Below are 14,109 nucleotides of genomic sequence, written 5' to 3' on the forward strand. Positions count from 1 at the left end.
CCATTACAGTTACGCTGCAATAAAATACCCGCTAGGCCTTCTTTGCAAGCGTCCGTGTGTAGCTCGGTTTCGGACTTAGGGTCGTATAGAGCTAGCACCGGTCGCTCCACCAGAGCGCTTTTAGTGTCTGTGAACGCCTGATCCTGTTCGGGTTTCCAACTCCAGTTAGCGTCTTTCTTCAGTAAATCCGTTAACGGTGCAGTTATCGTAGCATATCCCTTTATAAAACGTCTGAAGAACCCAGACAGACCCAGAAATTGGCGCAATTCGTGCTGATTGGTAGGTGTTGGGAATTTTGAGACGGCTTCAGTTTTTTTTCTACCTGGGCGGATACCATTAGCACTCACTTCAAACCCTAGAAAGTCTATGACATTCAAAAAGAAATGGCACTTACTTAATTTCAGTGTGAGTCCGCCTTTCTTCAGAAGCTGTAGAACTTCGCCTAGTCTTTGGATGCCTTCTCTAAAATCCTTGGATGGTATCAGTATGTCATCCATGTAGACAACAGCATATTTAATTTGGGCCTCCTTTAATATTTTATGGATTGTTCTTTGGAACACAGATGGTGCATTAACTAGTCCGAAAGGCATGCGGTTGTATTCATACTGCCCATCAGGTGTTACAAAAGCAGTTTTACTACGGGAGGCCTCGGCGACTGGTATTTGGTAGTACCCGGAAGCAAGGTCCAATGACGTAAATAGGGTGTTACCGGATAATAGGTCCAACTGATCCTCGACTCTTGGTAGGGGGTAGTGTTCCTTTTTGGTCTTTCTATTTAGAGCTCGATAGTCCACACACAATCGTTTCTCACCATTCTTTTTTTTGTACCAGGACTATAGGACTGGCATATGATGAAGATGACTCCCTAGCTATACCATTATCTACCATCTCCTTAACCATGTCTCTTACCAATTGTCGCTCAGTATGTGACATGCGGTATGGGCGATACACGACTGGTTCCGTGTCGTTAAGGTCGATCACCATCTCAGTGATGTTGGTAAACCCAAGGTCCTTGAGCCCACTTGAGAAGCAATCGCTATACTGAAGTAATAACTTTTGTAGTTCTTCGCGTTGATGTTTTGTTAGCTCAGGATTGCAACTGATCTCTTCATCCAGTCCACTATCGGTAAAAACGCTACAAGATTGAAAAAAAGGTGTTGGATGCGTATTACGCAGTGCTCGTGTTAAGAGAGTGTCCTTCTTTATACAAACCTTCTTTGACGAGGCATTATAAATTAAAAGCGCTGTGCGACTGTCTTTTATCTCGTACGCACCGGGAAAAAGGTAGTACTCTTTTCCTTCAGCACCCCTTAACGAGCCATGGACGTAGATGCTACCGTTTCCTTGCCCATCAGCATTAACAATTATGGGACGTACAACGTTACCATCTATTTCCGTGTCATCTTCCACTATGAGTCTTATTTTAGTACACGAGAGTCTTTCAAATACGATCTTAGTCGGAGTCTTAGTCATTATAATATCAGGCTTCTCTGTAAAGGAATGTCCAAGTAATGCTGAGTAACTTAGTACATAATCTTCTACTACATATATTTCAATAGTTTCTTTTAACCCTTGAACTTCTACACTCACGGTAGCTACACCTAAAGGACAAGTCAGGTTTCCTCCTATTCCTCTTAATACCGGCATACCTTCCCTCACCTCGATATTCAGGTTCAACTCCTTAGCGGTACTCTGTCTAATTAACGAGCATTGACTCCCTAAATCTACATGACACTTGACCCTTGAGTTGTTAATCTTTATATCCAGTATATATTTATCAATAGCGCGATCATCGACAGTTACATTAGATACTTGTTTTTGTACATTATTTTTATCTAAGGCCTGACTATCGTCTTTATTAATCGAAGTTTTATTTTTAAAACAGTTAATCGCCTGATGACCAATCCTCCCGCAGGTCGTACACTTCACGATAGGTTTTGTACATTTAAAGCTAGGGTGACCTATTTCGTTGCAATTAAAGCAACGGATTCCGTTATTACTAGGGCCCGCCCTGCTTGTGCCAGATTGATTTGTTTTTTTCAGGTTGGCATCGTTACTGGAGTCACGAACTTTGCCTACCTTCACGGTTCTAAAGTATTTGAGCACTTGCTCAGGTTGCTTAAATTGAGCAGCTTGAGCACCCACTTTAACGGCACGATCTTCAACCCCGTACAGCAAACAGTCTACCGCTTCCTTGCCATAAATTTTGCAACGATTTAACAAGTTAATTTTCGCATAATAGTAATGTTCAAACGACTCACCGTACCTAACTGTTTTTGCTAACATTTTATGCAATAACTCAGCATAGTCCTCGCTTTGGGGAAAAGATTCTATAAGTTTTTGTTTCCACTCAGTCCATGTAAATAATAGGCTAGATAAGCCCTGATACCAAGTTTTAGCGACACCAGAAAGCTTGGGCAAGGAATAGTGGATAATTTCCCTGTCTTCCCACCCATATATGTGAGCACATTCTTCCACTTTCGTCAGCCAAGTAAGAATAGTTTGTTCCTTTGCCATTGGGTCAAATTCGGGGATAACATTTGTGTTGAACGTAAGTTTGGGCTTATCTGAACCTTTTATTTTGTCAAGAATATTCAAGAATTTATCTACTAATACCTTTGTATCTGAACAGTCGTCCTCCTTACCACGCTTAAGCTTGCGCGGAAGCTGCGGTGAACCCATATCAGATCCTGAAGAGGAAGACGCATGCCGTCTGCTCTGTCCTGTCCTTGTCCTTGTTTTCCATCTCCTTCTTTCGTATTCGTCCCTGTCGTCAGAGCCGCTTGATTGTTGCCTGCTCGACCGCTGCTTACGCGATCGTCGTTCACTCGATCGCTTTCCACGCAACCGTTCTCTTCGAATCATCGCGTCCTTGTCTATTTTATCCAATGGTACCGATTGCTCTATGCTCGAGCTCCTCCTCCTAATTCTCTCCTGTCGACCTACATCCTCAACCTCGGATGCTCCATGCTCTATCCTCGAGCTCATCCTCCTAATCCTTTCCTGTCGACCTACATCCTCAACCTCGGATGCTCCATGCTCTATCCTCGAGCTCATCCTCCTAATCCTTTCCTGTTGACCTACATCCTTAGCCTCGGATGCTCCTTGGTCACTCCCATGTGTTAGTCCTTCCCCTCGACTAAGCACATGGGCTCCTTTCATCATTAAGCCACTTCCTTTTACTAGACGAGCACTAGACCCTTCCCCTCGGCTAGTGTCGTCCTCCATGTCACAGTTGAGCGTAACTGAAACTTAAATTATTGAGTTTAGAATGATGAAAATTATAAACTGCTTTAATCGGGTTTAATAATTGCAAAATTAGAATAGGGTTATTTAAATGGCACAATATAGGGTACATTCTGAAAAGCTAGAAGAGGAATTTGTATAAATACGCTTCTCGCGGAACGGGGAAAAGAAAAGAAAATAAATTTTGTTATGCATGTTCATTTATCGGAAGAAAAAAAAACATGTATTTCCAATGACCTGACGCATTTATGTAACCATTTAAGCCAGTTTGCAATAAAGAGTGTCGTTAGATTCTAATAGGACAGATAAAACCGTTAACTTTTCGTCGCCACGCGAATAAAACGGTAGGTGGGTAGAATGAATATGTTGTTTTAAGTTTTAACTTTTTCAAATAACATGAAATGTAAAACTGATATTAACTAATAGATTTCCTAAATATTAAGTCTATACTATAATCGTCATTGATATGATAGTTTATTCAACCCAACGCACATGTGAAATTTACGTGGTTTGATTGTTCGTTCGGTGCGTTTGCACAAAAACGGTTACAAGGCAATAATAAAAAAACAACTTCGACGCAGGTTATAACGAGAAGAGGAGTAAAACAAAGAAAAATTTTCATAAAAAAAAAATTTACTCACAACCCACCAGTCAATCAATCAAGCAAAGAATCATTTTCAACATCACTGAATCACATGTAAATAACTTAAAATAACTTACGTTTTTCCGAGCCGTGGACGTAGTAAGGGTAGTTTTCTAGAGCCTTATTTATCCCGCTTCTGACCTTTTGGGTGTCAGACATAAATTAAATAGGCTAATTTTATTCACACTCTGCTTTATTTTCCCAATTGTACATTGATGCGTTTTGATCTTGCTTTATTCAGAATTGCTTTGGACTTCTTATACTAATTTTTACACACAACGCTACCGCGATGTAATTTTGTTGGCCTGTGACATCTATTGACGACATTTGTCAACTGTTGGATTTATAACTTAACAATATTTTAATGGTTTGCAATCTAAACCTCATATTTAATAATAATTCTTAATATGTACAGGACTCTATATAATCATATAAATAATCATAAACCTTACACTCTATATAATCATATTAATATAAATAATCATAAACCTTACACTGGTTATATGACAGAAACCTTTCCTGGAGTGGCCACATCAACTATAGCTTCATCACAATCGGAATAGAGTATAAACATGTAAGTGAATGTTAGAGCAAAGGTTAGAGTAGTGAAACTCTGCTTTGACTATAGCTAATTGTAATGTATTTATTTTAATATCTCATTTTTTATTGGTTTGATGGTCGGACAAGCTTACGACCCATCTGGTGTTAGGTGGTTATCGGAGCCTATAATAAACCTCAACAAGGTAAAAGTCGCCACCTGTTTCGCGGCATTAATGGACAGGCTGGTGGTATCTACCTATCTACTCTCGGCCTCACAGGACATCCGGCAGGATACAAGTAATTTTGCTTAATTCTCTGTTTAAGCATATTTTTTTTAGTATTCCTTCGTTTTTTATTTACGGCATACAAATTGTGTAATAATCTAAAATAACATAAAAAAATGTAAGCACTTAATGCAGTTAGCTCTTGAGGCTCATTTAAGATAAGGCATGCACGAAATGCAGTTGTACATAATTGAACATGCTCATAACATCGCATCGTCGAGATGAAAAGGACAAAAGATAAAACATATGTTTTGTTTATGTTAAAAAATATTACTGTAGTTAGGTACGTGTCTTGGCAACTTTGTTAAAGATATTCGATATTCCGGCCCGGGAGTACTTGTATGTCCAAGACACAGGAGAAAATCTTACGGATGCTGAATGTGTAACATTTAACTTTAACTTTCTTATTCTTCACGACCGGAAAAAATTCGCTGTAAAGACCACTAACACCAAGCCACATTTTCGTAATAAAAGTTTAATCATTAACGACGATGGTCACATTTAAATCCTTTGCGCTTGGTAATTGCATGGCGCCCATTATAAAAGTTTTATTTGTTTAAACTTCGTTATTTTTCTGTTAAAATCATATAACGATTAAAAAGCTACTTTTGAAGATAGTGTGTTTTTTGCTGACTGTGTATGATGTTCCATTAGTTGCGCTAATATGTGATGCTGGCTTCAATGACTTTTCAAGCTTAGTTTATACTAGTTTTAAATCTTATTTAGTCTTCGTAAGAAAGTAAACTAAGAGAGTCTGCAAAGGGAATACGAGTATTTTCATTTGAATTCAGTTAATTCGCTTTTGAATGAATCAGTCATAAGCAGTCATTCTATACGACATAAACAGGTGAATAATTACAAGATTCGAAGCCGCAAGCATGATGTTCTCGAAAATGATAGCATTTAACTCTGAGAAAAACTTGATTGTACCTAAGTGACTTTTAATTGTATTATGGTTTTTGTTTAATTTGAAAGATTTCCCGAGCCTCTGTGTTTTACTTTAGTAAGTTAAATTATTCTTCTGTAAGTGAAGAACATACGTAGAAATGTATAGTTTCCGTTTATTAACGCAATCAATCAGCTCCATGATCGTGGCGAGGTGGACGAACTCGCTGCGACTAATGTGAGCCCGCCATCTTGAAATTATAGTTTCATTTATGTAGTAAAATGACAAATTTGAAGAAATGTCATTTTACACACGCTAGTCGTTTCTCAGAAGTTTTTGAGAGAACTAAGGAATGGTTGCCTTCGCTGGATTGGGAGGTTTCTTTTTTTGGGAAGGAAGGGCTACCGTTGGCTCTGGTGAGCTCACGGGCTCAATCAGTTCGGTTAGGATTTGCTGACAGCTGCCCGATCACCTCTGAAGGAGACCTAGCAGCTCAAGCACAGCCGTTTCGCGAATGCATCTACTGCCGGATCCGAAAGATCCGGCGAGGAACTCAGCGAGCTGATGTATGAGTTAGGTTGCACGTTGAACTCTTTGGCGAGTTCGACGAGTACGGTTACCAGGGTCCCTAAGCCTAGAGCGGCAGGCGTCTAATAATAGTGTTAATGGATCGGTGTGCTTACTGCGAGTTTTTTAACGTTCTCGATAACGTAAAAGTTAAGTTAAATTTGTATAGATTTGGAATGTTTGCCTATGTTTGCCGCTAGGGGCATTGTTCCAGCTGCATACAAATTTTAGGTAACTTTGTCTCTGTAAGGACGTGTTATTGAGATTGTTGATTTGAATACGTACATATTTATAAATATGGATGTGTGCGTGATATTAAAAAGAAAACTTTAATTGTATATTGGTCGTCTAATTCATTCGTCCGATTCTGATGAAACTCGTTACAGTTGTCGTTGGCACTCCAGGCAATATTTCTGTCATAGTAACGTCAACGTACGCTAGATGGCGTGCGAATTTCAAGAAATTATGCTGTTCATACTTTGGAGGTAAACGTCTTATGAAATATCTTTAACGGTAGGCAGCGGCTTGGCTCTGCCCCTGGCATTGCTGAAGTCCATGGGCGACGGTAACCACTCACCATCAGGTGGGCCGTATACTCGTCTGCCTACAAGGGAAATAAAAAAAATTATCTCACCGAATCGGTGATATTGCTCGGTAGACCGACGGTCCAGTTATTGTGGTTTGAAATTTTTATATGAATTTTATGTAAGCTTATCTTGAAAATATCGTTAGCGAGATTCATGCATCTGTCTAATATCTTCTATTCTTTAGCGTTTCGAAGCCTGTGCCCACATATTTTATAGCCCACTGAGTTTCTGGCCGGATCTTCTCAGTGGGTAGCGTTTCCGATCCGGTGGTAGATTCTGCGAAGATCTGCTCTTGCTAAGACTAGTGTTAGAAACACACCCGGTTTCAGCCTCGTGAGTTCACCTACACGCCAAGGATAAGCTGATATAGCCTCTCAAGGCTAACAGCATATCTAGAAAAAAAAAGTGTGGTATCGTGGGACACCGGATAGGGACGAACTTCCTTAATATGAAAATATTAATTTTAAGTTCTATTCGAGGTATAAAGAAAATAAAACTGGAGGTTTCGCAACAACCCACGGTCATTCGGTAACGTGCGAACTTATTGTGGTACACTTCATTCACGGTTGTTTGCATAAGAGTTAGTGTGTTGCGCAAACGAACGAAAGTTAAGTCGTACACTGTGTGCATTACTAATAAAAATCTTACGTTACGGACGTTTTTCCCGGTTCGGGTACCCCCCCAAATAGTCCCATAAGGAACTTCGTTCCAAAAAAAAAAAAATTTACAATTATTGTTTTAAGTAATGAGATAGATCTATTTTATGATTATTTTTGTTCTTGTACTTCAATATTTCTAATGTAATACTCGTATCTTTATGTTCTGATTTTCGTTTTGTTTTCTTGTACATTTCTTCACCTTTCATAACCTTTGTTCCGCCGTTTTTTTGTTTACTAGAAGTAAACTCGGGAGCAAAAGTCGTTCACCTTCACTGCAAACTGTTTAACTTGTGCCTTCTGTTGCGCTATTGTATTGTGTACAATAATGAAGAAAATAAAAAACGAGTTTAATTTATTTACTTTTTATTGTATTTCAATTCGAGAGCTGTACCTGTTCAAAGGTCTTGACAAACGGACAATAAATGCTTCTGTGAGTATCCCGTCTTTGTTTGATATACGGAGCGAGGTCATCATGCGTGCCCAATTTGAAGGTTGGGGCAGTTGTTACTAGTAGAATTTAGCAGTAACTTTCATCATAATAGGCGACGTCTACGCATTGTGATATTTCAATGGTCATTTACCCGCATATTGCAATAAAAAAAATCAGTAAAAAGTCTGATTTAATTTGAGCACGACTAATTAAGAAAAAAACATACAGCAGAAATTTTATGATAAAATAATAAACGCGAAACGAAACCATAAAACCGTACTCCTCACAATAATATTAAACTTCCACAGTCTCACTCCGTGCTTGCAAGCATGCGATTAGGTCGCTTAGTGGCATTGTCACCTTTTACTAAGCATTTAACACGCATTAATTAACTCAAACATACCAATAACAAACGGGAAGTTATATTTACAGGTGACCAAGCCACAGAGTCAAATGAACTGTCAGTCGGTGAACGCAGAGAACGGAATAAAATAAAGAATAGTTTAAAAAAACTAACAAAATACGCTTTTTTAGAAATCCAATTAAAAAATATAAAATAAATTTGAATTAAAAATAGTGTAAGAAAATATTATTTTTTTGTAAAAAAGCAAATATATTTTTTAGTTGGATTTTCTATAAAAGCATATTTTGTTAGTTTTTTCAAACTATTATTTATTTTTCATTTTTTAGTTGAATTTAAATTTTTTCAATATATTTTTTTAGAATTGTATTGTCATCGGTCCTTAATAAGTATACCAAATTTCTAGTTAATCCGACGTTTTGAAGGGGGTCAAAATCTTGTTCAAAGATTCCGTTACATACTAACATACATACGTCTGAAGCTAATAAAAGAAGCGTATTAAAACTCGTCTTCGACCTGCGCTCGGCGCTTGTGGAAACGACACTGACTTTTAGAGGCAGTTGCAATTACAAAGGTGCGTGCGTGCCAGCTGACCGAACCACCTGCCGCCATCTTGACGTTTCTCCAACTTTTTTTTTAAATTTTTTTTTTCGCCATCGAAGTTATTGGCCTATTTTTTTACGACGCAAGCTGCGCTGACAGCTGACGCTCCGGTCTTTGTTGTGTCTTCGCGGGTTCGCGGCCGTTCGAGGCCTCGCCGAGACAGCTGCTCAAGATTGAAAGGGCCAGGTGTGGGTGTCACCACGTGGATACACTTTTATCTTCTTAAAATTTGATTGTGTTATAGAATTGTGATTTTTTCATTCACGTAACGTTCTCGTGGGAGTCTACTTGAATAAAGACGTGCCTGTATTTAATTTTATAATGATCTATAATATCTATTATATTACTATACGTAAAGCAAAAATTTTGTAACCCTTTTTACGAAAATTGCACGCCCACACTTATAGAGAACATAGAAAAGGAGTGCAGAATGTTAATATTTTTTTTATTATACAGAAAAAATACATTAAATCAATGAGAAAAAAACATTACACACACTACACCATGTATTAGACACACATACGCATCCATACTATTTGTTTATTGTCAAAATTATCTTATTGCTTATAGTTTGGTGAAATTGAAAATAGATTATAAATATTGTTTGTCTTTATTAATATTTGTCTAAAGTGTATGTAGTCTTGGCGAAATCTGTGATTATAGAAGTATAGAATTATAATAGTGTAAAAACATATAATTTCAACGAATTATAGTCGAATTTCGGCTACCGGGGGACCACTAGTATGTATAATAAAATGAGTTCTCAACAATTTTGTTTGGCTTTTGTTATCAGATAATCATTGAAAAAATTTCAACAAAAAAAATGTATTCGAGTTTAGGTTGTTGATGTAGAAGTAACGATCATTTATTTATTTTATTTATTTAATATATTTTGTACACATAGCTGTTAGAAAAAACACGACAATAAGGATACAGAGTACAAGGGCACTACTTATTTCATGCTGAAATCTCTTCCAGTAGACCCGCAAAAGGAAAGAAGAATTAGGAACACAAACCTAGTGCATACAGTAAACATTACATATAATAATATATACATATTACAACATACAAAACAATATATACCTATACATACAAATACACATACACAAACACACACACAAACATATATATATATAAATACATACACACATATACTTACTTTATATTATAATACATTATACAAATATATATATACTTGTTTTTTTAATAAACTCAAAAGCGCACTGACTAATTATTATACGCACCCATTTGTCTTGTCTTAATAAATTTTGAAGCGAACTAGCGTTTGCGCAAAACCCTATTCACATATTAGCATGTCGGCGGTTAGACCACACTCTGAGTACACCTGCTATACTTAACACAATTATTAATATATACGTTACAACGTATCCACATTTGTACGACATACCACAGCCCTCGTTGTAAGTACGGTCAAGGAGACGACTTTTAAATTAGAATTTTGAATATTGCGACATAATTTTATAGTTTGTACCTTTACCAGTTGTATGTTTTTTTTTTTTTTTTTTTTATTGTGACACAAATACCATTTTTGGCCATTCCTAGAAGCGACGGTAGTGTGATCTGTACTTAATATTACTGTTTCCCCAAAGTCTGTAGTTATACTTTAAAAAAAAAATATTGCCCTAGTGGACATACGAGCATACGGCCCACCTGATGGTGAGTGGTTACCATCGCCTATGGACTTCAGCATGGCCAGGGGCAGATCCAAGCCGCTGCCTATCGCTTAATACTCTCCACAAGCCCCGTTTGAAGAAGGACATGTCATAGCGCTCGGGAAACACCGTGGAGGGGAGCTCACTCCAGAGCCGGTGGTGCGTGGCAAAAACAACCTCTGGTAACGCACTGTGGATGAACGCAGTGGTTCCAGGTAGTATGGATGAAACGAATGAATAAAAACGAGATGATGGTATCATCTCGAATAATTCCTCAGAGCACTCAAACATAACTTGCTTCATATTTATCCTTGGTCTAAAATAGTCTTTTGGAGGTATGTTATATAATATCTTATTTTTTATACATACCTAATTTAACTGATTTGTTTGGGTTAATTGTTTTATTTATTTATTACACTTCATGTAAAATTTACATTGGCGGACTTAATGCCTAAGGTATTCTTGACCAGTCAACCGAAGTTCAGAGTAAATAATGGTCCTCCTCCTCGAGTCGTGCTCCTCATGTCTGAGGGTCGTGACCACCATCACCCATGAGCTTCAATCTTAGGATCTTTTTCCACTTTCCCCTGTCCACGGCGTCATGCAGCGCGCTGTACTGTCCAAAGCGGTGCGGATCTGATCGGACCAACGAGTATGGCTGCGGCCTCTAGATCTGTTGCCTTCAACTTTTCCTGTGATCATAAGTTTTTCCAGGTTATCGCCGTCTTTCCTCGCAATGTGACCAAAATATTCGAGGATCCGCTTCAGACATACAGTAGACAGTCTGATTTTGATGCCCAGTTGCTTCAATATCGACACGTTAGTCCGGAAGGCTGTCCACGGAATTCTTAGCATGCGTCTCCAACACCACATTTCGAAAGCATCGATGCGCATTCGGTCTGCTGCTTTCAACGTCCATGTCTCAGCTCCATACAAGAAGATAGAGAAAACAAGAGTCCGCACCAGTCTGGTTTTAGTTTTCAGGCCTATCCCTCTATTCTTCCAGATCTTCTGTAGCTGAGACATCGCACTTTTAGCCATTCCGATACGTCGGCGCACGTCAGTTTCACATGAGCCTTTGTTGCTGATGCAGGACCCGAGATACACGAATTCGTCTACAACCTCTAATCCAAGCGCCCCACTCAATCTTAGAACATTTGCACGATCCACCATCATTAATTTCGTTTTTGATCTATTTATGGAGAGGCCTAGGCTGTTGCTGATACGTTCCATTTTGCTGAAGAAAAGAGACATTTCAGATTCGTCTGCAGCTAGCAGGGTCGTGTCATCGGCATATCGGAGATTTGTAATATGAGCTCCACCAATGCGCACACCTCCCGACCAATCTTCACAAGTCTGCCGCATGATGTATTCTCCATATGCATTAAAAAGTATAGGTGACAGTATGCAACCCTGCCGGACACCTTTTCCAAAACAGAACGGTTGGGAGAAGCTTCATCGATTCTGACAACTCCCTGACTGTAGATATACAGGCTCTGTACCAGCACTATCAGATGATTGGGTACACCAAGAACATTCAGTACCTTCCACAAGGAACTCCAGTTGACACAATCAAAAGCCTTGCTGTAGTCGATGAAACACATGATGAATGGAACGTTGTATTCGCGACCCTTCTCGATTAGCTGCCTCACGTTAAGAATTTGCTCACGCGTGCCTCTTCCCTTCACAAAACCGGCTTGTTCTTGCGGAATCTGTTGGTCCAGGTAGTAACGAATCCGGTTGTTCAGTATGTAAAGTAAGATCTTGCTGGCGTGGGAGATGAGTGCAAGCGTGCGGTAGTTATCACATTGCTTCGTTGAGCCTTTTTTGTGCAAGGGAAGAATAATCGACCTAGTCCAGTCACTAGGCCACACACCATCCGCCCACACTTTGTTGCAGATGGAGTGCAGAGCAGTAATTCCGTTATCACCTAGCACCTTCAGAATTTCCGCTGATATCAAGTCAGGGCCAGGTGCTTTCCCATTTTTCAGCGAGCGCAAAGCAGCCACAATCTCAGCTCAAAGAATATTCGGCTCTCTATCCACACAATCGATGGCGGGTACATTACTTGAAGTAATAGATGATGGGTTTTTGTATAGATCCTGACAATAGGAACGCCACCTCTCGGAAATTTCGTCTAACCGATTCAAAAGGCGCCCGTCATCATTCCCAATCACCCAGGACTTAGGCTTAAACTTCTTTGTAAGCTGGCGGATTTTCTTGAAGAGATCAGCAGTTTGGTATTTGTGGGAGTGGTTTTCTATCTCTCGACATATTACATTAATGTAAATAATGGTACGTGCCATGAAATTTATATTAAATTACAATTACATACACACGTATACATACATATAATTGTTTATACAGTATTCAAAAGAATATATTAATACATTCACTTAATAAATAACTTACCTTAATAAATTCATGACGATTCCGCTAAATTTTTCCAACAGCATTCGCCGAAGCCTTAACTTGAACAGTATTAACAGTCAACAGTATTAACAGTCCTGATCTCGAGAGGGAGCGCATTCCATAGCAGAACAGACTGAACGACAAAATAATTACGAACATTATCAATCGAAAAATACAAATACAGGACTCTCTCTGCGCAGAACCACGAACCAGTCTGTAGTAGTATCATGACCCACACCGCTGAGGATGTAAACACGCGGAGGAGGTCAAGACGACCCCTGCGCCACCGCACCCAATCATATAAGTCGAATTTGACCGAGCTGCCGGCTTTACAACGTGACGTACATACAATTTTTACATTTAATAGTACTAAGGTTTTTCTCTTCTTTTCCCCCCTACCTATTCACTAGTAGCCTAAGAGGTTATTCTAGCTACCTGAGAGAATTTGCTAACACTAGCCCTACTGGTGGTAGGACCTCTTGTGAGTCCGCACGGGTAGGTACCACCACACTGCCTATTTCTGCCGTGAAGCAGTAATGCGTTTCGGTTTGAAGGATGGGGCAGCCGTTGTAACTATACTCGAGATCTTAAAACTTAAATCTCAAGGTGAGTGGTGCGTCTATGTCGTAGATGTCTATGGGCGCCAGTAACCACTTAACACCAGGTGGGCTGTGAGCTCGTCCACCCATCTAAGCAATAAAAAAAAGCAAAGGCAGTGCTTCGCAATATCTACCACCGGATCGGAATCGCAACCCACTGAGAAGATCCGGCGAGAAACTCAGTGGGCTGTGTCTATGGAATAGTTCGCTGGGTCGGTGACCGGTGAAAGACATAACCAACCGAAGAAAGGCCGAAGAAAGACATAACCAACAAGAGTGGTGTGCTTAGCAAGCGCCGTGGGGACAAGTTCATTCTAAAGTATGTTGTGGCTAAATAAGCCCGAAGCACCGGTCATCGTTCTCGGCGAGTAAATTAACCCACAGACACAGCCCACAGAGTTTCTCGCCGCAACTTCTCAGTGGGTCGCGTTTCCGATCCTGTGGTAGATTCTGCGAAGCACGGCTCTTGCTAGGGTTCGTGTTAGCAACATCATCAGGTTTGAGCCCCGTGAGCTCACCTACTAGTTAAGGTTACGCTGATATGGTCTCTCTAGACCATCAGCTAAGGTAGAAAAAAGAAGCTAAAATAATCAGTGAAAACCCACGCAGTGTTTCTAGT

At 39.4% G+C, this 14,109-nt stretch overlaps 1 protein-coding gene across 2 annotated transcripts; it reads right to left on the reverse strand.

Annotated features, from left to right (window-relative positions):
- Positions 1 to 804: 804 nt before the first annotated feature.
- Positions 805 to 4,387, reverse strand: LOC149500421 (uncharacterized). 2 transcript variants are annotated; one of them, XM_089736228.1, is made up of 2 exons: positions 3,967 to 4,387; positions 805 to 3,245 (listed from the first exon to the last, which is right to left on the reverse strand). In XM_089736228.1, exons 1-2 carry the CDS (start codon positions 4,046 to 4,048, stop codon positions 808 to 810), a joined length of 2,520 nt encoding a protein of 839 aa, XP_089592354.1. In that variant the 5' UTR covers positions 4,049 to 4,387; the 3' UTR covers positions 805 to 807. The 2 variants fall into 2 exon arrangements, with proteins under 2 accessions (XP_089592354.1, XP_089592353.1); XM_089736227.1 differs by having other exon boundaries at positions 805 to 3,251.
- Between the last annotated feature and the right edge of the window lie 9,722 nt (positions 4,388 to 14,109).

The sequence above is a fragment of the Bombyx mandarina genome, chromosome 21 (genome assembly GCF_030267445.1).
Source record: "Bombyx mandarina strain Sakado chromosome 21, ASM3026744v2".
Taxonomy (NCBI): Eukaryota; Metazoa; Arthropoda; class Insecta; order Lepidoptera; family Bombycidae; genus Bombyx; species Bombyx mandarina.